The sequence below is a fragment of the Lingula anatina genome, chromosome 3 (genome assembly GCF_051362555.1).
Source record: "Lingula anatina isolate TDL-2025a chromosome 3, LinAna3.0, whole genome shotgun sequence".
NCBI classification, from domain to species: Eukaryota; Metazoa; Brachiopoda; class Lingulata; order Lingulida; family Lingulidae; genus Lingula; species Lingula anatina.
Window position 1 is genome coordinate 18,270,050 of NC_141769.1, and position 21,495 is coordinate 18,291,544.

Consider the following 21,495-nt stretch of genomic DNA (forward strand, 5'->3'; position numbering starts at 1 on the left):
TTGTCCATCTATAGAGAATATTCCCAGAGACTATTGTCCTAACTTTGGATCGATCTATCTCTAAGGGAGTTCTCACTAAATTGCTATCAAGTTAAGTGGCCTAGATGTCTCGCACGCCCACTGAAGCTGTTAGAGGGCAATTAACTATCGTTCACTGCTTCAGTAAGCGTGTTAGACATCTAAGCCGTTCAAGTTAAAGGCAACCTAGCGAGAAATCCCTTGGAGATTGGTCGATCCAGTTAGGTCGATCTAGGCATGGGAACCCAGTCTATGTCTTTGCAGTAAACGCATCACTTTAGTTACCTATTACTGTATTTCTTGTTGCTCTGACATACAAGTCTTAAACATCTTGTTTAACCATTTGTATGAATAATGCAATTGTAAAATACCAGTCTGCCTCACGTTTCTCTCTTTACATCACTAATAAGAACACACTGTCATGGAAAGAGTTAAAACACTAGTGGAACAAAACTTGAGAACATATGAATATTTGCATTAGTTTTGTTGTAGATAAATGTTCCACAAATGTGTGTAGAAATGGTGGCACGTGTCACATGGGACCTGGTGGTAAAGAACGCTGTGATTGTGCCCCCGTCTTCACTGGCGACAAGTAAGATTTCACTTTCTTTCTTTGTCTATTATGTTAAATAAAAAAAGACCTCACTAAATTTCCTAAAGACTGACATTTGAATCTTGGCAAAAGCGTGTTTTTTGAGCGAATGGTCAAAAATGGTTCGGAATGTGTGACAAAAAAGTACCAAAAGACTCCCAGTATATGATCTCTTAATGGGAACAAATGTAAAAAAAAGTACGCCATGACTTACTTGAATATTCTATTGTGTGATTCAGATGTGAGACAAACATCAACCAATGCGGCCTCAACAACCCATGTTTGAATGGTGCAACGTGTAAGGTGGATCTCAAGACTGCTGCCGTCCTCTGCTCTTGTCCGCCTGGGTTCAGTGGGAAATTGTGTAATATTAAAGATCCCTGCGCTAGTCTTATCTGTGCCAATGGTGGAAAGTGCCTAGCAAATGGAAAGAATGCCATTTGCAACTGCCCGAAAGGGTTCGCCGGTGATAGGTGCCAAACCATAATTTACTGTGCCTCACACCCTTGTCAAAATGGCGGGAGCTGTCAGGAGGGCAATGGGAAATATTCTTGTGTCTGCCAGCGAGGGTTTTCTGGGGTGAACTGTGAATTGCCCATTGACCATTGTTTGTCATCACCCTGTAAGAACGGTGCAAGCTGCTCCAGCGTTCCCGGTCAGTACATTTGTGTCTGTGCCGCCGATTTCACGGGTAAAACATGTGATAAGAAGATAGACAATTGCGCGTCCAGACCATGTCAACATGGCGGCGCCTGTGTGGATGGAATCAATGACTTTTCTTGCAAATGTCCAAATGGGTTTAAAGGGAAAACGTGTAGCGAAATCGATGGGTGCCACTCAAACCCTTGCCAGAATCAGGGTTTCTGTGTCGCGGTCGACAAATTGGGAGGATTTAAGTGTACGTGCCGTGCAGGATTCACGGGAACCAAATGTGAGAGCAATATAGATGAATGTGCATCGCAGCCGTGTGTCAATAACGCTACATGTGTGGATGGTGTGAACTCGTTTCACTGCCAGTGCTATCCGGGTACCGAAGGATCAACTTGTAGCATAGTTACCAACGGCTGCTGGTCAAGCCCGTGTAAGAACGGCGCCACGTGTAAAGGGAGGTTTGGAGGCTACACATGCCAATGTCCACCAAAATATACCGGCAAAAATTGCCAAACTGAGATCAATTTCTGCGCTTCGAACCCATGTCAGAACGGCGCCACGTGCATTGACGGGAAATCCGGATTCAGCTGCCGGTGTCTCAAACACTTCACAGGGCCTACTTGTGGGACAGCGGTGGATTACTGCGTGTCTTCGCCATGTCGTAATGGAGGCACATGTCAACGAAAACTTGGCGGCTACACATGTAAGTGCAGTGCAACATTTCATGGGGCTCACTGTGAGACTGCAGTCGACTTTTGCCGATCTTCACCGTGTTCAAACGGCGGCAAATGTACAAGCCAGCCGAGCGGGTACCAATGCGTTTGTCCTCCGTTTTACACCGGCAAACAGTGTCAGACGCAAATAAATTTCTGCAATTCTTCTCCATGCCTGAATGGAGCAACGTGTAACAGTGTGTTGGGAGGTTACAGTTGTAAATGCAGTCCTTTTTACACCGGTAAACATTGCCAGACGCAAGTAGATTTCTGCAATTCTTCCCCTTGTTTGAACGGAGCAACGTGTAACAGTGTGTTGGGGGGTTACAGTTGTAAATGCGGTCCTTTTTACACCGGTAAACAGTGCCAGATGCAGGTAGATTTCTGCAAGTCGTCCCCATGTTTAAATGGAGGTATAGGGGAGAGCGGGGTGGGTTGGAACGCGGGTAAGTTGGAACATTGGCTTTATTTCTTAAACCACAAGACCGATCATGTGCTCCTTCAGCATAAAAATGTCACGTGGCATGGTCATTCATCCGGTAAACTTGTGGAAGTTTCGAAAATGCAGTAAAAGTTTTATGCGAAAAAAACTTATTTTTGCTACTCGAAGTAAGTTTTCATATTTTTGACATTCATCGTGCTGTAAACTAAAGTATAAGGATTATATCACTGAAATTGTGCATAGCGTTTAGGACCACCTTGATGTTCAAAAAGCTGTCGTTTTTTTTAAACACTTCCCACGTGTTAAAGAAATACAGTGTCATAAGTAGGCCATGACGTCATGGGGGCTGGTCGGAACATTTGACATGGGGCCAGTTGGAACACTGTCAGGGGTGTTCCAACCCACCCCGCACGGTGTTTTTCATTTTTTTAAACCTCTCTAAATATTTTAATTTCAACTTTGAAGAGAGTAGTAACGTAGTAACCCAGTACAACTCCAACTGGAGACGGAATCTAGCTGATAGAACATCTCCATGATGCCGGAATGTACATGCGTTTAGAAGATACAAGGGGGGATGGTCACTGCTTGTTAAATGCAGTTGCTAGCTGTTTGGTCGAATAGGGGTCTGCATGCCCACTGTTGCTTTTTGCGATAAATTGCTTTTAAATGTGGAAGGAAATGTCGATTATTACTCTGCTTTTCGCGGCAAAATGAAAATATTCTAGCTGAGAGCCTATGTTATGGATAAACTATACAACACCAATTCTGCCGATATTGTTTTAAATGCTTTGTGTAATGGATTGGGGGTTGCTGTCAATGTTTAGTGAACGAGGGTACAAAATCCGCCAGAAAAGACAAACATTCACCTCGTAACTTAGGCAAAGATTCAGTTGAAATCTCAGTTGCCCTCACCGGAAGAGGTGCTACAACACACTAAAGCGCACTTAAGAAAACCCCAAAACAGCTCAAGTCCAGAGGCTCACCGTCGCAGTCCAAAGATTAAAAGAAGAAAACGATGCAGTGCAGTACTAACTGACACACCTGAAAATGAGCTACTCGAAAAAGAAAAGGCCAAGCCCAACAAAATTAAAAAGGACAAGCGCAACAAAAATAAAAAACAGTTAAAGATTTCTAGTCGATAGAGAAAATCAAGAAAAAGGAAATTAAAGATGACCAGCGATTCTGTGTCAGAAGAAGAGTGGCCATGTCTGGTTTGTGGGGAGCCGTTCATTAACAGCCGACCAAAAGAGAAATGGGTTAAATGCATTGTTTGTCTAAAGTGGTCACATGAAGACTGTAAGGGTGACCGAGTGTACATATGTCAGAACTGCGATTTTGATTCTGAGTTGTTGAGTTGAAAGAGATACAGTTTTCATTTGTAGGTCTAACATACTGTTATTAATAGGTTGAAATATATGAGTTCAATTTCGTTTCTCTTAAACTACACCACTTTTGTTATCATTATGAAATGAAGTGTAACTGGATATGGTTTATACATCGAAAAGACTATTTGAAAGCAAATTGTAAACGTAAAAAATGCTTACAAACTATGGAGATACGAATACAAAGTAACACTTACTTGTTGGGAAATTAATATAGATAATCCTACTCTTAAAATGAATTATACTTTGAATTTATATGCAAGCGTTCCAACTCGCCCTCTTGTTCCAACTCACCCCACTGCCTGTTCCAACTGACCCCGCGGGTGGGGTGAGATGGAACGTTTTAGGAGGCAACTTTGAGCATTTATAACTCTAAAATAAAAAGACCTACTTGATGTTTTATTTCATAGATGAGTGCGGCATATAATTTTCCCCTATCAGATTTTTTATTTTTGTCCCCAAAGCTTTGACTGCTGAGATATCGCAAAAAACGTGAAAACTGTTCCAACCAACCCCGCTCTCCCCTATGTGTACCTCAGCTTGGTGGCTTTAAATGCACGTGTCCTTCTTTCTACATGGGTAAAACATGCGGTACTCAAATCAATTTTTGTCAGTCTAATCCCTGCCAGCATGGGTCCACGTGTCAGCCTAAACTTGGAGGTTATTCCTGTAGTTGTAACAATCATTACACCGGTATGCATTGTCAGACGCAGATAGATTTCTGCAACTCTTCCCCATGTCTGAACGGAGCAACGTGTAACAGTGTGTTGGGAGGTTACAGTTGTAAATGCGGTCCTTTTTACACCGGTAAACATTGCCAGACGCAGATAAATTTCTGCAATTCTTCCCCATGTTTGAACGGAGCAACGTGTAACAGTGTGTTGGGAGGTTACAGTTGTAAATGCAGTCCTTTTTACACCGGTAAACATTGCCAGACGCAGAAAAATTTCTGCAATTCTTCCCCATGTTTGAACGGAGCAACGTGTAACAGTGTGTTGGGAGGTTACAGTTGTAAATGCGGTCCTTTTTACACCGGTAATCATTGCCAGACGCAGATAGATTTCTGCATTTCTTCTCCATGTTTGAACGGAGCAACGTGCAACAGTGTGTTTGGCGGTTACAGCTGCAAATGTGGTCCTTTTTACACCGGTAAACATTGTCAGACTCAAGTAGATTTCTGCAAGTCGTCCCCATGTTTAAATGGCGGTATATGTGTCCCGCAGCTTGGTGGCTTTAAATGCACGTGTCTTTCTTTCTACATGGGTAAAACATGCGGTACTAAAATCAATTTTTGTCAGTCTAACCCCTGCCAGCATGGGTCCACGTGTCGGCCTAAACTTGGAGGTTATTCTTGTAGTTGTAACAATCATTACACCGGTAAACATTGCCAGACGCAGATAGATTTCTGCAATTCTTCCCCATGTTTGAACGGAGCAACATGTAACAGTGTGTTGGGCGGTTACAGTTGTAAATGCAGTCCTTTTTACACCGGTAAACATTGCCAGACGCAAGTAGATTTCTGCAATTCTTCCCCTTGTTTGAACGGAGCAACGTGTAACAGTGTGTTGGGGGGTTACAGTTGTAAGTGCGGTCCTTTTTACACCGGTAAACATTGCCAGACGCAAGTAGATTTCTGCAAGTCGTCCCCATGTTTAAATGGCGGTATATGTGTCCCGCAGCTTGGTGGCTTTAAATGCACGTGTCCTTCTTTCTACATGGGTAAAACATGCGGTACTCAAATCAATTTTTGTCAGTCTAACCCCTGCCAGCATAGGTCCACGTGTCAGCCTAAACTTGGAGGTTATTCCTGTAGTTGTAGGAATCATTACACCGGTAAACATTGCCAGACGCAGATAGATTTCTGCAATTCTTCCCCTTGTTTGAACGGAGCAACGTGTAACAGTGTGTTGGGGGGTTACAGTTGTAAATGCGGTCCTTTCTACACCGGTAAACATTGCCAGACGCAAGTAGATTTCTGCAAGTCGTCCCCATGTTTAAATGGCGGTATATGTGTCCCGCAGCTTGGTGGCTTTAAATGCACGTGTCCTTCTATCTACATGGGTAAAACATGCGGTACTCAAATCAATTTTTGTCAGTCTAACCCCTGCCAGCATGGGTCCACGTGTCAGCCTAAACTTGGAGGTTATTCCTGTAGTTGTAGCAATCATTACACCGGTAAACATTGCCAGACACAGATAGATTTCTGCAAGTCTGTCCCATGTTTGAACGGAGCAACTTGTAACAGTGTGTTGGGGGGTTACAGATGTAAATGTGGTCCTTTTTACACCGGTAAACATTGCCAGACGCAAGTAGATTTTTGCAAGTCCACTCCATGTTTAAACGGAGCAACTTGCAACAGTTTGTTGGGGGGTTACAGTTGTAAATGCGGTCGTTTTCACACCGGTAAACATTGCCAGACGCAAATAGATTTGTGCCAATCATCCCCATGTTTGAATGGAGCAACGTGTAACAGTGTGTTGGGAGGTTACACTTGTACTTGCGGTCCGTCTTACACCGGTAAACATTGCCAGACGCAGATAGATTTCTGCAAGTCGTCCCCATGTTTGAATGGCGCTACCTGTAAAAGTAACCTCGGTGGCTATCAGTGTATATGTCCTTCGTTTTACACTGGCAAGCATTGTGGGACCCAAATCGATATCTGTCAGCCCAACCCATGTCAGCAAGGGTTCGCTTGCGCTCCAAAGTTTGGGGGCTACGACTGCACCTGCCCGCCTACCCACACGGGAATCCGCTGTGAGCAATGCCTGTGTCAGAACGGAGGTAGATGTGACTACAGTCCTAGTGACGGTCACGTGTGTCGCTGCAAGGCGGGGTTTATCGGGACGAAGTGTGAGACTGATGAGAACGAATGCATCAGCTACCCATGCTATCATGGCGTATGTAGGGACTTGGTTAACGACTATAAATGTGACTGTGACCCCGGATACACAGGTAAAAACTGTGACGTTAAGTCTGGCAGCTTGATTGGTTAAAGTATTGTCAGTTTTATTTACAGTTCAAAACCCTTTCACACTTTTCTGTATTGCACCAATTTGAGAGATTGTCAATTTTGTAGCCTGGCTTTTTCATATGAGAGCCACTTTAACCCTCTACTTGATATGTCCACTTTACAGGTATAATTTTGATCCATAATTAGTATATTGGTGCTTGTTTAAGAGACAAAAAAACCTTGGCAGCGTAATTACACATTAAGAGCAGTCAAACTGGTACGATACAGAAAAGTGTACCCTAAAAAGGGCCACAGAGACTAAGACTAAATGCACATGTTTTTGCTGGAAATAAGTCCTTTAGTTGTAGTTCCTAAATAGCATTTTGTGTTATAATAAACGAACAATGTCTTCATTCTGTTGGCATTACGAGAAGGCATTCGGTCACATCTAGCTTATTTGCGACCATAGCTTTAAGTAATATTTGTCTCTTGAACTTTTATTTGTTTAATTGGATCGCTTAAATTTTAAGAATAGTTTACGGAATTTATGAAATATGTAAGGCAAGGCCTTTAAGTAAAAAAAATGTGACCACAGTCACATGTTTGGTATATACATGGATGTTTTTGTGTGATGCGAAAAGATGCTCCGACTGAAAGCTGCATTGCAATTGGCTGGATTTCAAATTTCTTTGGATTTACAGATTGGTCAACACATTATGTTTTCAGAATGCCGGTGTAACGAAACTGAGGGTCCGTGTAACAGTAAGTCCGCCCTCCATTTAGTTATAATGGTTAGGGTTAGGGGTCAAAATCTAGGGCTAGGCTTACCTATACTAATGAATTGGAAGCGGACCCTCTATAACCGGGGGGGGGGGGGGGGGGGGGGGGGGGGGGGGGGGGGTTGGAGGGGGGATCTGTGTCATGTTACACCGGCCATGTAGGGATGAGCTAAAAGACGTGCTGTTGAGTTTAACCAACTAAATAATTGGTTAGTTCAATTAAGCGAAATCCGTTTATGGAATGACTTATATTACTAAGTGAGGTTGAAATTAGTGAAACTTAAAACTTTCATTAGGAAAACTTGAAATAATGCCTTGTGTTGAATTAAGGCTTGGATGAAGAAAGGGTTTTCGGGTGTATTTTGAAAAGATTCTTGTTTAACTTTAACAAAAACGCTTGTAGTTACATTTAAGAAAATAAAAGATCAATAAATTCAAAAACAATACCAGTTTGTCATTGTACTTGTTTTTATATTCAATTTCTATATTCTATACACGAATATAGGCCAATATAATGATTAAAACAACAACAAGTCGTCTGTGTAATTAATACATATTATTTACATATTACACCACAGTAGCTTACAGTGAATATACAATGAATATGGCGACAAGTTCACACAAATTTTATAAAAAATCATATTGGATGACATTTCGTTCCAATATAAATGACTGACAACATTAAGTTTCTATACCAGCACAGGGACATTGCTTGATGTGAAGTTTTCATTTTAATGGGAAACGAGGACTGACTTAAAAAGTAAATCCATACACAACTACCAATCTATTTATGAGGAACACAATATGTTGAAAAGGTATTTGGTAAATAAATCTCAAGTATATAACATCGCACCTCGTCTTGCGCTTATTATGTAAAGGAAACATTGCACTAAAACTACCGGCATTTCATATGAATTTCCCGATGCAGTAGTAAATACGTATTAATTGCCGTCATATTTACTCAGAAATATGTATCAATCTATCTGAAAAAGAAATCGAAATATGGCGCTGTTGTCCGACACAGCTTTATTGAATGTAGCCCATGGTCTTGTATTGGTTTAAAGCAAATCATCTGACAACACACAGGGAAAAGTGCACATCTATACTGTTCAACATGTAAATAACTTTGTATAGGGATTGATCGCACAGTCTTTTACATAGGTACCAAAAGGCATTCCTTGCAGTTTGATTTAAATATCTTAAGAAATAGGGCACACAAAACTGCATGTCTCGGGGCGTCTTACGTGCTTAGCACATATTTAAGAGGATAAATCTGTCATCTGTATACTATAAATAATGTGGAGCCCCTCATTACGTATTTATCGCTCTAATAAAATAAGTGACTCGTCCTTTGGCAATATACATGTTTGGAACTCCTTATGGTTTTGGACTTTTCAATTAACACTTGGACGATCGCGCGTAAATGATAACATGCAAAAATATTTAATAAAAATATAACCCACATTTTACAAATAAAATACAGCTAATATAAAAGCATCATTACTGAAAGAGTTAAGTTATATCTTTTCTGATATACCAGATATCACGATATACAAAAAATAAGGGTTAGTACAAAACACCTACTTTAAATATCAAGGAACAAATGTAAAACATATTAACAAAGCATGGATGCATTCTGTTACATCTGTTTATGCTTTAAGCCGTTGTTACATAATTAGCGTAATGCACTAATAACAACAGAAACAGCAATAACTTAGGCCTAAACACATTACTTCGACTATGAAGCAAGTGTCACAGTGATGCTAATATAAAACGGGTCAGTTAAAACTTCGTCTAAAATATCACCGTAAAGGCTTAAGCGTGCGTGTGCTTGGTAAAAATTATTTCAAACAAAAACATTTTCAATTTTCACATTTACACAATCACCATCCAAGTTAATGACTAAAATAAGAATCCTGCATCGAGTAAAGTTTGTCAATGGGGTTTATGAGTCCCCCATTCCTACATTCATACTACTAATATATGTTTTCAAGTAAATCACAAATAATTATGTATATATTACCATAATAATTATGCTTAATATTCCACATTTCGTCTTGATTTCAGCAGAGAAATCCCCACTATCAAAAATCATAGGGACAAAATTGTATTTTAGAAAGTTATAGTAAATGCTTTTCTCCTTAAAGCAGCAGCTAGTTCGGCAAGAGTCAGCTGAAGAAAAGCCAGCAGCACCACCTCCAATGAAGGAAGAAAAGAAGAAAGATTCTGGAGCCAAAAAGGTACCATAATAACATAAACGTTTCAAGTGTCTTTTTTTTCTACATATTTTACTTTTTCATAATTTATCATTTTTAGATGCAAAAAAAAATGTACTTCCTGACTTTGAATCTTTTTTTTTTTTTCATATAACCAGCTAAAATTTTTATGGTTAAAAGTTTTTACTGATAATTGCACAGTCAGTAACTTCTTTGCAGGGTTGTTTATGCAGGGTTTGTATTTGTAAAATTTTTTTTGCAGGGGGGCTGGTTAAGTGGAATTTTCAGATGGCCTAAGGGAAAAAATGAGATGAAGTTGCCAGATGACAGTAACCCTTCTGTAAGTATTTTGTTTTATTCCATGTATTCATCCTGCTTTCTTCTTCTCCTCCACTCTACCTTGTCTTGGTTACTTTGAGTTAAGAGTAGAATAGTGCATTTTCATTAGTGTGGCAACTAAATTTTACTGAAATTTAAATCTTTCTTTTAATTTTTTACTTTGAAAAGTGTGTGTTTATATCCTATTGATGTGATTAAATCAGCTGGTGGTACATACCTAGGAGGCAGCTGAGGCTCTCTGCTCCTCTAGTTGTGTTTATATTGTGTTGTAATGGTGACGGGCAACGTGTTTATTATATTTCAGATTGTGTGGGACCCAGTCAAAAACCGCTGGGTGAACACAGATGGAGAAGAGGAGGAGACGACTGCGGCACCGCCGCCAAAGGATACTGACCTTATGGGTAAGTGGAGATTTGTTTGCATTTCTTATCTGTTATACAGGCTTTACAATATAATAGATCCTTTCTTTTGATCATTGGGCTGTGATGGTCTGACAAAAATGCCAGAGTTGTAGTACATTTATTAATCCATTGACCTTTTGCAAGATGTCAGATTATGAAAAAATAATGGAACAATTCATTTTCTTTTTCAGGCAACTATGATAATAAAAAAAGGCTCTGATAAGTGACATGTGAAGTAAAAAAAAATATTATTATAACTTGTAATGTTGTTGAAAAAATTCCTGACATATTCTGCATTCTACACACACTGGACAAAAGAAGTGTCACCCCCTAACTCAGAGTAATAAAAGTAGGCAGATCTTGGGTATTTATAATGCCTGGTCTACTTATAATGTGACTAATGAGTATAAAACCGCTATACCATTGAATTGTATTGATGGTCTTGTACATGTACAGCAAATGTTATTCCTGTCTTCCTCCAATATGGCAAGATACAGGCAATTATCTAACGGTTATAGGTGCAAGTTGTTAACCTGAAGAGGCGGAATATAAGCAATGTCAGAATATCGATACAATTGAATTGTTCAGTCAGAACCGTGCAGAGGGTCTGGTCTCGGTATAGAAACACTGGATCAAGAGACAAATTTCCTCTGATGGGTCGTCCAAGAAAAATACTGGCCGTGAAGACCGACGACTGATTTTGATGTCCAATATGGCAAGATACAAAGTTCGACACTGCTTGTCAGTTGACAACACAGTGGAACAATTTCACACATAAGAATGTGTATGTGAAAATTGCTAGGCGTCGGTTACATGCTCAGAGAGTGTACAGCAGGGTAGCAAGACTGAAACCTCTTATATCGTTACAAAACAGGCAACGTAGAGTAAACTAGGGTCAACAGGATCTGGAACTGGACAGTTCATGACAATTGGTCCTATATATTTTTCTGATGAGTGTCGCTTTGGTCTGACCTCTGATGACAGACGGGTACTATGCTGGCAAACTGATGGTAAAGCATTTGAACCACATGCACTGAATTTTCGAACCCGGAGCAGCATATTCATCATGGTGTGGGGCTGCATCAGCATGGGGGTGTCTCGATAGTCCGAAGGTTCATTGGTCCGAAGGTTCATTGGTCCGAAAAGCGGTAACATTTTTTATCGATTTTTTAATCAAGGGTTCATTGGTCCGAATGTTCTATAGTGAACATTCGGACCAATGAACCTTCGGACTATTGAACCTTCGGACTATTGCTACGGCCCCATCAGCATCCATGGCTTGGGCGAATTGATAGTGGTTAATGGAAACATGAATCACTAGAAATATATCGATGTTTTGGAGTCAGGCTTGCTAGCATCTATTACTGACATGTTTGGTGACAGGAATTATCCATTTGTTCACCAGGATGACAATGCTCCTTGTCACAGGCCCAGAGCAGTTGATGATTGGTTTGACCAACAGGACATTCGCAGGGTGATGTGGCCTGCCCAGAGTCCGGATGCAAACATAATAGAAAATGTGTGGAATGATATGTCAAAACTTTTGACAAATGTCCGTCTAACCAGCAGAGAAACTCTGTTATATTCAGTGTTTCATGCTTGGGCCAGCATAAGCCCTGAACGCATCAGACAATTATATGAAACCTTGCTTCGTAGACTGGCACCTATTATTAGGTCACGTGGTTATGCCACTAAGTACTAATTTTGGACTTGAAACTGCATATTTTGGTAGAATGTATATTTTGTGATTTTTTGTGAAATTTGATGTTAATAAAATGATACCAGGAGCATATCATTCCACAGTCATTTATCTCCCCCATAGTATTGGCTCAGTAGGGGTGACACTTCTTTTGTCCAGTGTGTGTAGGTGGTGCCAAGCCTGCTCCAGCTATGGCTCCACCAGGGGGCAGCACAGGTGCAGGTACAGACATGACAGCCCCACCCCCACCTGCTGGGAACAAGTTCTCACGGTCAAAAGCTAGAGGTAAGAGAATACAGACTTGAAAATTCTTGAGAAAATGTCTGAGGATCTAGATGCACAATGGCATTGAAAACTAGAGAGGTCTCTTTGGTTTCCTTAATTATCTTAAAATACACTGAAATGTTGTTAAATAAATTGATTTTTGTATTTTAAAGTATAATTGAAACTAATGGTGTTGACTAATTTTTTTGAGAGCTTTTAGCAATTAACCACTACCTTTGAAAAGTTGTTTTATTTTTTCTCATAAGTACATAGTTATGAGTGTCTGAAAATTAGAAATCTTGAAAAGGTAGAATATTAGAAAAAGAATGGTGTTTGAAATTTAGAAATTATTAACTTTTAACGATTTTACTGTGTGTTGTCTCTTCCCAGGTGCCAGGAACCAGTATGTTGATGTAATGAATCCGACCAGTGCCTCTGCTGCTGGACCCCCTCCAAATCTACTGCCCATGATGCCAGCACCATCTGCCCTGCCTGCCAACCTCTTTATACCTCCTCCAGGTCTGTGATGTGCCAGCAACACACACACATGCAGACACACACACGCAGACACACACGCACGCACCTTGCATGCACACATATATACACACACACGCACGCACCTGGCATGCATACACACACACACACACACACACACACACACGCTATCAAGTATGGTATTTGCAACTATTCAGCCTTTATTGTTTTAAATTTTCTCTATAGAAGGACCCTTAGTATTGATTTTAATAATCATTCAATTTGAAATCAATTATTCCACAGCCTATGCCATTTTTCTATGGAGTTCTAAATTTATAAAATGTTGTCTTCAGCTCCAGAAGGCAGTGATGCACAGGCTGAAGGTGTTGATCAACAACAGCAAAACACTGATCAACAGCAGCATCAACAACAGGACCAACAACAACAACAACAGTTTCAGGATCCATACCAACAACAACAGCAGCAGCAACAGCCACCTCAGTCGCAAGTAAGACGTTTCTTCTTGATCCCTTGAAAATTTGAACAGCCATCCCAACCAGACTGTGGGACATTGTAAATTCATCCCCACCCCACCCTACCCCTTAGCTATTTTCATTTATTATGACTCTTGACATTTGTAATTTCATTAAACTAAACACAGTGAAATACCCGTATTACCTCAGTGAAATATTGTTAAATCAAAGTTTTTTTTTTTTTTTTTACATTACAGTTCTACAACCCTGGTCAGTTTGCCCAGCAGCAAATACAGGATCAGGACCAGGTAGGTTCTGTTTTCTGTGACACATAGATAGTATAGTGTGTGTGTGTGTGTGAGAGAGAGAGAGAGAGAGAGAGAGAGAGCGAAATACAGGGTCAGAACCAGGTTTATGTTGTGTTCTGTGTTAGCTAGTATGCAGTGAGATGCTTCTGCACAGACAGAGAAGCCTTTTGCCATTAGGAATTAGTCTGAGGAGACACTGGGCTAGTGAAAATTGACATTTTATATACCACTAGCCCATTTTAAGACCTTGATTTGCCTGAAGGGCTAGTAGCCTAAAAATTTTGTGGCACAGACTGATACAGGGTATCATGATAGCAGTGTGTGAACATGTGTTATCATCTCATGTACTGGCATGCATGTAAAGAGCACGTACAAGCACGTACACCCAGAAGCATGCATACATGTGAAGTCACATTTGCACAGCATTGAGTATGAAACAACTTTGTAATTCTTCAAATCTCAGGTTTTATTTCGATCCAGTTTCACCCCTGTGTAACCACGTCATGATTTTCAATAATATTACATGTTATCCTAGAGTTAAATGTTGCATGGCTGTCGCATGTTTTTTATTCTTTTAATTATATATTATTGTAGTTGAAAGCCTGTGTAGTGCACCTGTATAACAAATAGTGCTAGGACATTGTAATTTGTTAACAACATTAAGTTATATTTGGGGCTGGTTCCACAAATTTAAAGGATTGTAGACTGAAAATAAGTCCTAACTTTTAGATTTCAATTTTTCTTCAGTCCAGGCGTAAATATGCAGTAGTCAGCTAAAATAAAGTGACTATAGTCTAAAGCAGTTATAGCTTTTTCTTTCCCTTTTTTATTTTGATAAAACAGTGGTATCCTGGACTAAGAGACTAAATAACAAGTCAATAGTAAGAATGAAAAAAAGCCAATTATAAGTTTAAGTGAACCACCACTGATTTGATTGATAGTGGAAGATTAGGGTCTGAAATTTTAGACAAGCTTTTAGTCAAAAGATCTTTTGTGAAATATGCCCCAGCATTGTATTATGATCTCTGATTATTTGGTGACAAAACTTATTTTTATCACAAATATTAAGAACAAGATAGTAAGTTTAAAATTTTAGTTACACTTATTAAAACCAACCAAGACCAGAAGATAAATAAATAAATAAATTACAATTAAAAGTAATTAACTAATTTAGGTCTGACTTCAATATCATTACACATTGTAACTTTGCTTAAGTTATGGATGATCACAACACTACTTGGTTCTTAGTATTATAAAACCCCTCGTCTTTAGTTTTAGAAACTTCAGCTTTACACACTGTATTCTTTATGTTTAAGTGATGTCTTGCAGCAAATTTTAATGCTTGATTATTTTTTTCGTAAAGTGAATTTAAAAGAAGCATTCTCTGCCAGTATTGATGCCAGTATCTCTCCCCCCCCCCCTGAATTTATAACAAAAAAATATGGTGGGTTTGGAGGGGAGGGGGGGTGCAATAAAAGGCATTTTGCTTTACTGAGTACATTAAAATTGCTTTATGGGTCTGTCATAGTTTCCATTTTGGGTGGGAGGCTGAATTTGCCATTTTGCACATAAATGGGTTGGGAGTCACCTTACTTAGATTGTAGCTCTTTCTAGCGTGATGCTTGCTTTTATTATTATTTATTTATTATTTTATTTATTTTTTTTTTTTGGGGGGGGGGGTAATAAGAGGTTTAAGCAACATTAAACGCCCTTATACAAACACTGGTATTAAAATGTAGTTCATGGGTTAGTGCCAATAAGTAGTCTCAGCAGTACAAAGAGTAGAGAGTTTGACATGCTGAAAGTGCCCATTCTACTAGCCATGACAGGTTAAAGGACTGATAAAAAAATCTGTTCAGTAGTTCCAAGGAACCGTCAACAATTATAAGAATTTCCTTTTTGAATTTACAGTCAGTCTGGCAAGAAATCCTTTCGTCTGGCAAATTTTTCTTAGTTGCCGAGCAAAATGGCTGGCAGTTTGAAAAGGTTCAGCATGTTTGGCCTTGTTCAAAATAAGGGACTAACTAGTCGGAGGGTCAAATATGGCCGGCCCACTTGAATACTTCCCCATGGGATGTTTATTCAGTGTCTATAAGAGGATTAGTTGCCATATTTGACCCTAGGACTAGTTAGTCCCCTATTTTGAATGGGGCGTTTGAAGGTGCAGTAGAGTAAGCTAGCTCCATGTAACAGTAGAACTGATCCTTGCTGTCACCCTTTCAGCTGTCGCGCTCCAGTTCCATGAGCTCTCTATCCAGAGAGGTGCAACAGTTTACTCAGGAGGTAAATAACGATAAGGACGAGATCTGTGCTATATTACATATAATTCTATATTAATGTGTTCTTTACAAATTCTTCCTGTGGGATTTCAGTGTTGGGAGGGAAATGGGAGATCACAGGTGACATTCTGTGGCAGTGCTTTTGTGTAGTTCTACAGTATGATGTTGTTTTAGACATTAACTTGCTTCGATAAAGTCTGTTTTTTGCGACAGTCTTTATTGAGTGTTTGCTTCTCAAAAAAAAAAAAGAAGGTTGTTTGAATTGGTTTGATGAATGATGTGAAAGCACTGACAAGGGGTGTCTTCAAAGTAGAGGTTTGACAACTGGTTTCATAAAAAAAAGCTTGTGTGTTTACCGTCACAGCTCTTGATAAGATACTTGTATTGATTCTGAGCCAAACCAATATTGACAGAAAAATTGAAAATTGAATTTTTTTTTTTTTTTTTTTTTTTTTTTTTTTTTTTTTTTTTTTTTGTGAAACCAGTCTCTACTAGATGTTAACTTACAGGCTAATACTTCAACTTTGCATGTTATACTGCTTATAGTTTGTTATTCCTGATACTAAAAAAACTATTACTTATTAACCATTCTGAGTGTTTTCAGCAAGCTGCAAGGTACTTACCAAAATATTCAGAAAGTTAAATGGTTTTCCCCTGTTGATGTATTCTTTCGATTCTTTTTGGTTGGAAAATTATTTTATTTATTTATTTATTTATTTATTTATTTATTTATTTTAGCTGAGACTTGTTGGTGTTCATAAGATAATTTCATCAGTCAAAAAGATCAACATGTACATTTTTTTAAGTTGGGCATTTTGTTCTGTTCGGTATGTCTCTCCATTCACTTATGTAAAATTAACTTTTCACCTTGGAAGTTTTTTTGTGTTTTTATTTGAGCCATAAGATATGGTGTCTTTACTCACCAGAGACACAAAATATATTTTTTTATGTCACACTTTCCTTGTGATGGTCAAATTAAAGGTTCAGTTAATTCTTCCTTTGTCACATGAAGATGATTATCTAACAGTACTGAGAATATCACATTAGTGTAACTTGTTAATAATGGTCATAATTTTCACCATTAAGTAGGCAGGTGTTATTTCATATCCTTCAATTGGCACTTCGAGCCATTATTGACTTTTACTTCACTGCAATTGAAAAGCTGTTATTGCACTTATTTATTGCTGTTATTTATACGTATGATTGACATCTGTTTTTGCTACTTTAGATGTTTTATGGTAAAAGAAAGTTTGACTTGATGTATTACAAAAATTGTGCTTGGATTGGACAGAAAATGTATGGATAATTTGTCCAAGTTTGGAAAGTCTGTGGTAGCATTGTGTTTGTGTGGGGTAGAGGCAAAAACTTCAATAATGTATTTATTTAATATTTTTTGGGGTGGAACATATTTTTAGGTGGTCATGTTAAACTTTGAGATTTTCAATATTGTAAATAGCCTTCATTTTAAAAGATAATAATTATATTTGTTTTAATTAGTATGCCATTGTTTGGTAGAGTCAAATCCATCTTCTGATGGGCACAATATGTGGATGATGATGGCAGGGTTTTTATCCTGGTCATTCCACAAAAAAAAAAATTCCTCTCTGAGTTGCATCCAAGACGCATACATTTTGTGTGATATTTGAATAACTGTTTGATATCACTTTTTGATTAACTGTAGATTTCTTTCCACATTAAAGGGTATTGCACTATTACTAATATAAAACAATGTAATTAAGGTGGTAGGACAGAATTATGCAGATGTAACACAAAATGAGCGCATCACTGATGTAACACAGAGAGTCGCTGTTCTTGTGGAATGACCCTTGCATTAGTTCAGATGTAGGCTCACTTCTGAGTCCTTTCATGGAAATCTTAAGGTATCACATCTTAAATATTGGATATTATCTGTGAACAGCAGAAGCACACTAATTGGTTAGTGTTCTTAGAACACCAGGATCTTTTTAAAGAAGATAAATATTTATTATTCTGTATAGTCACTTTTCATTAACCCAGTACTTTTTCTGTTCTATTATTTCTAACCTAGTTTATCTAACATTTCATTTTTTTCCTGTTTCCTGATAGGTCTTGAAAGGCTGTGGCTTTTTTAATCTCCGTTATCAGCATACTGCACGCAAGGCATTTTACGCCCTGTGGTCTACATGTTGCTTATTACTCTTATCAGAATCACAACTAGTTTTTTTTTTTGTTTGTTGTTGTGGCACTTTAAGTAGCAGCATGATAAATGTTTTGTATGAACAATTATAAGTGCTTGTGTATTTTTATTCCAATTAATTTTCCTCGGTTTTGCAAATTGTAGCAAAAAATTAGTACATAAATAAAGATAACTAATAATAATAATAATAATAATGAAAATAATGAAAAAATCATCAATATCTTTTAAAAAACAGGTGATGCCATGTAAAAATGCCTATAACTGATAATGTTTTGTTATTTATTTATATGAATTTAACCATAAGATGATTCATTTACTTTTATTTAGTAATTTTGTTTTAATTGTTTCCAGGGCCATGACACAGCAGCTCCCCCTAGTGGCCCGCCAATGATGTTCAACCCAGCGTCGTTTGGTGCTCAGCCCTCTTCGGTGCCGGCTGCAGGGCCAGGACGAGGACCAAAGTATGGCCAGAGGAGGCAGTATCCTCACTGAGGACTGAACTGTGTCCTCACTGAGGACTGAAGAATATCAAATGAGAAAGTTGAACTTAATTGCAGATGAAAGATTTCTGGAAACTTCAATAATCTGGAAATTGGGGTGGTGTATTTAGGCCCACTGACCTCCATATAGAACTGCGCGCCAATCAGCCCTTGTATTTTCTGGGTTGTGTCATAAGGTCCGCTTTCATCTCTGCTCAGTGGAGTCCAGAACATAAACAGAATGGTTGTGCAAGTGAGGAACAGTGCCCACTATATGACACTGCAGGAAATTAGACAGGATTTTGGGTAATGTTAAGATGGAAATGTGGTCATTCATAAGACAGGCAGCACTAAGGCTGCCAAAGTGATGTTCCAGGATTTCAGTGAAAAGTTTCTGTTAGATAAAGGGAAGAAAGGGAGAGAGAAAAAGGCTAAGCTGAGGAAAGATGATTTTCTATGTAAGCTGTTGGAGGTGAACCGAAATCATAATGCTGGTTTTGTGAACCATTTGGCTCCAGTCAAAAGTAAAGATACAGGCAGTACATGGTTGCACAGACAGTGTAGAATATATTTAGTGGAATGAGGGAAGAACCAGGCAGAAATGTACATGAAAAAGAGATTGAAAATTTGCAAAAGGATGAACTAATAGCTAAATAAAACAGGGTCCATGGGCCAATTGACAGATGTGGGATTGAAAAGTTTTAGAACATTTTGGGTTTCTCAGGATGTAACTGTAAGGTTGCACAACAGAGAATACAGCCCTAAGTTAAAACCAAAAGAAAAACCATTGTTGCATTGTGAATATGTAATAAAAAGAAAGGCACCAATATATGGTAGATTTAAATGTTGTTATGCCATGACATACAGATTCTTACATAGAAAAGAAAAACCAGAATGCACAGGGAGGCAAGAGATGGATAGCTAAGTTATGAGTTAAGTGAACTTATGTTGTAGTGTGTTCTGATTGTAGTAAGTGAATAAATAGGTTGTGTTGCATAGGATTTATCCATGAGGAGGTCACAAAAATGACATCCTGACTATTGGCATCAAAATTGATTTTTTCTACTGCAGCCATGGGTAGCAATGCAAGAGTATGCATCAAAATTGGTCAAGTTAAGAAGTAGCCAGGGTGGTTGTTATACAACAGTTGGTGCTTACGTGAATATTTATATGAATGCTAATAAATAAATTAAGAAAAGAGGACATGCAAAATATTAAGTTTAAAGGATAATAGTGAAATGTATGTGCAGCGCTGGAAGATAGACTGCATACATTTGCTATATGACATATACATATTATATGAACCTGCATGTACAAATAACTGTTTATGTACAGATTATTTCGTATATCTCAATTGTACATAGTTTACTTGGTATTAATATTGTGATGATAACATTTGAGTTTATTTTCAGCTAGCATGCCTTAATCAATATACCAGTATAGGATTTCACTATGACAAAGTCTCATTACACGTACTAATTGATCTTATTGCTTTATATATATATATTGCACAGATTTGGGCAAAACAGATTGCAAGACATCTGTTTGTGCAATTATAGGTTGGATGAACATTGATAGAGATGATGCTGTGTAAAACAATTAAATGATCTTTTTTGACATTGAAAAAATGTCAAGAACAAATATTTAAAGGATAATGTATGCAGAGGTTTGCAATATATGAAAAGTCTTATTCCTAATATATATATAAAGAAGAACTAATATTAGTGGGTAGGCTTATTGGATCTTTGCATTGAGCTTAGGGAATATGATTTTTGGTCAGCTACCAGATTTTAATGGCCCGATTTCAAAGCTTTCAATTACAGAAGATGTAGGGTAAAGCACAAGAACCAAAATGTAATAGGCGGAAGTAATAAGTGATTTCATATTTAACTTAAGATTTTAATTTACTGATTTGAATGTCATCAAATAATCTTAATGGCTCATTAGAATATTCAGCTGCAGAGTTGTAAATGTCGTTTGCCAATATATCTTTGATAAAACATTGTCAGAAAACCAGTGATACTTCAGATCTATGTAAAAAAAAGATGCATGCCGATTGGTCACAATTGTCGTGTCGTTTTGTTATGGTTGTCGTGATTGGTCAAATGTTAAAATGTTTATATGTTGATGCTCGCGTGCAATGGTTAACTTTTAAAGATGGACACGGAAGAAGGAACTAGAAGTCCTGACAGTAGATTTAATGTGTTTGAAATTGTATCTAATTATTTATATAGTATAGTATTGAATTTATTACGACGTTAGCGTGAATAACGCCAGCAACGCTGGTATTCTACACTAAATAGAACGACTCCAATGGAAATGTATGATGCGTTTACTTTAATTGTCAGTTGAATGGTATACGTTGTTGAGTGATTTGTGAATTATTTACTTGAAAATTATAAAAGGTTGAAAGAGGTCGCCACTTTTTTTTCATGAAGCTCGGAAAGTAGTTTTGTTGTAGACGTTATGCATTGCGATAAACCTACATCCAAAAGAAATTATATGGATTATTATCGTTATAAGTACCAATGTTATTCAAGCTCAATTGGCCCATGCTCTCGCTGTTAATAACGGCGGGGTTGATATTGTGGCAAATCGATTGATTGATTAAACGGATCCTATTGTTGCACTTTTGTTGATTTATGATATATGATATTCTGAGTAATAAATTGTCACATCATCGAAATGGCGTTTAGTTTTATGTATCAAGTTTGGTACATATTTTCTGTTATTATATTAACAATTCTGTTAAAGAATTGTTCCAGTTTGACTATTCACTATCCCCTGCCCATCTGAGACCATTGAATTCTACCGGTGTCATGTGCAAGGTCCGGTGTAACGTGACTGATAGTCCCCTCCC

General features: G+C 38.2%; 3 protein-coding genes across 4 annotated transcripts; all 3 read left to right on the forward strand.

The window, feature by feature from the left end:
* Positions 1-515: 515 nt before the first annotated feature.
* LOC147763002 (uncharacterized) lies at positions 516-2,545 on the forward strand. The gene is made up of 2 exons (XM_087008034.1): positions 516-610; positions 850-2,545. The coding sequence occupies exons 1-2, from the start codon at positions 555-557 to the stop codon at positions 2,543-2,545; spliced, it is 1,752 nt and encodes a 583-aa protein (XP_086864160.1). The 5' UTR covers positions 516-554.
* Positions 2,546-4,549: 2,004 nt separating this feature from the next.
* LOC147763003 (uncharacterized) lies at positions 4,550-7,605 on the forward strand. Its single transcript, XM_087008065.1, has one exon. It carries the CDS (start codon positions 5,058-5,060, stop codon positions 6,789-6,791), a length of 1,734 nt encoding a protein of 577 aa, XP_086864191.1. The 5' UTR covers positions 4,550-5,057; the 3' UTR covers positions 6,792-7,605.
* Positions 7,606-9,594: 1,989 nt separating this feature from the next.
* On the forward strand, positions 9,595-21,321 carry LOC147763004 (protein transport protein Sec16A-like). 2 transcript variants are annotated; one of them, XM_087008066.1, is made up of 9 exons: positions 9,595-9,767; positions 10,006-10,083; positions 10,387-10,483; positions 12,351-12,467; positions 12,837-12,965; positions 13,274-13,428; positions 13,651-13,701; positions 15,925-15,984; positions 18,508-21,321. In XM_087008066.1, exons 1-9 carry the CDS (start codon positions 9,657-9,659, stop codon positions 18,646-18,648), a joined length of 939 nt encoding a protein of 312 aa, XP_086864192.1. In that variant the 5' UTR covers positions 9,595-9,656; the 3' UTR covers positions 18,649-21,321. The 2 variants fall into 2 exon arrangements, with proteins under 2 accessions (XP_086864192.1, XP_086864193.1); XM_087008067.1 differs by lacking the exon at positions 15,925-15,984.
* The last annotated feature ends 174 nt before the right edge of the window (positions 21,322-21,495 follow it).

What these genes read in the sequence shown, in the direction of transcription:
- LOC147763002 (XM_087008034.1), top strand. Translation starts at nt 555, where the DNA reads ATGGGACCTGGTGGTAAAGAACGCTGTGATTGTGCCCCCGTCTTCACT. An exon ending in CCCGTCTTCACTGGCGACAA is followed by an intron (nt 611 to 849) that starts GTAAGATTTCAC and finishes TGTGTGATTCAG; the next exon opens with ATGTGAGACAAACATCAACC.
- LOC147763003 (XM_087008065.1), top strand. Translation starts at nt 5,058, where the DNA reads ATGGGTAAAACATGCGGTACTAAAATCAATTTTTGTCAGTCTAACCCC.
- LOC147763004 (XM_087008066.1), top strand. Translation starts at nt 9,657, where the DNA reads ATGCTTTTCTCCTTAAAGCAGCAGCTAGTTCGGCAAGAGTCAGCTGAA. An exon ending in CCTCTTTATACCTCCTCCAG is followed by an intron (nt 12,966 to 13,273) that starts GTCTGTGATGTG and finishes TGTTGTCTTCAG; the next exon opens with CTCCAGAAGGCAGTGATGCA. An exon ending in AAATACAGGATCAGGACCAG is followed by an intron (nt 13,702 to 15,924) that starts GTAGGTTCTGTT and finishes TCACCCTTTCAG; the next exon opens with CTGTCGCGCTCCAGTTCCAT.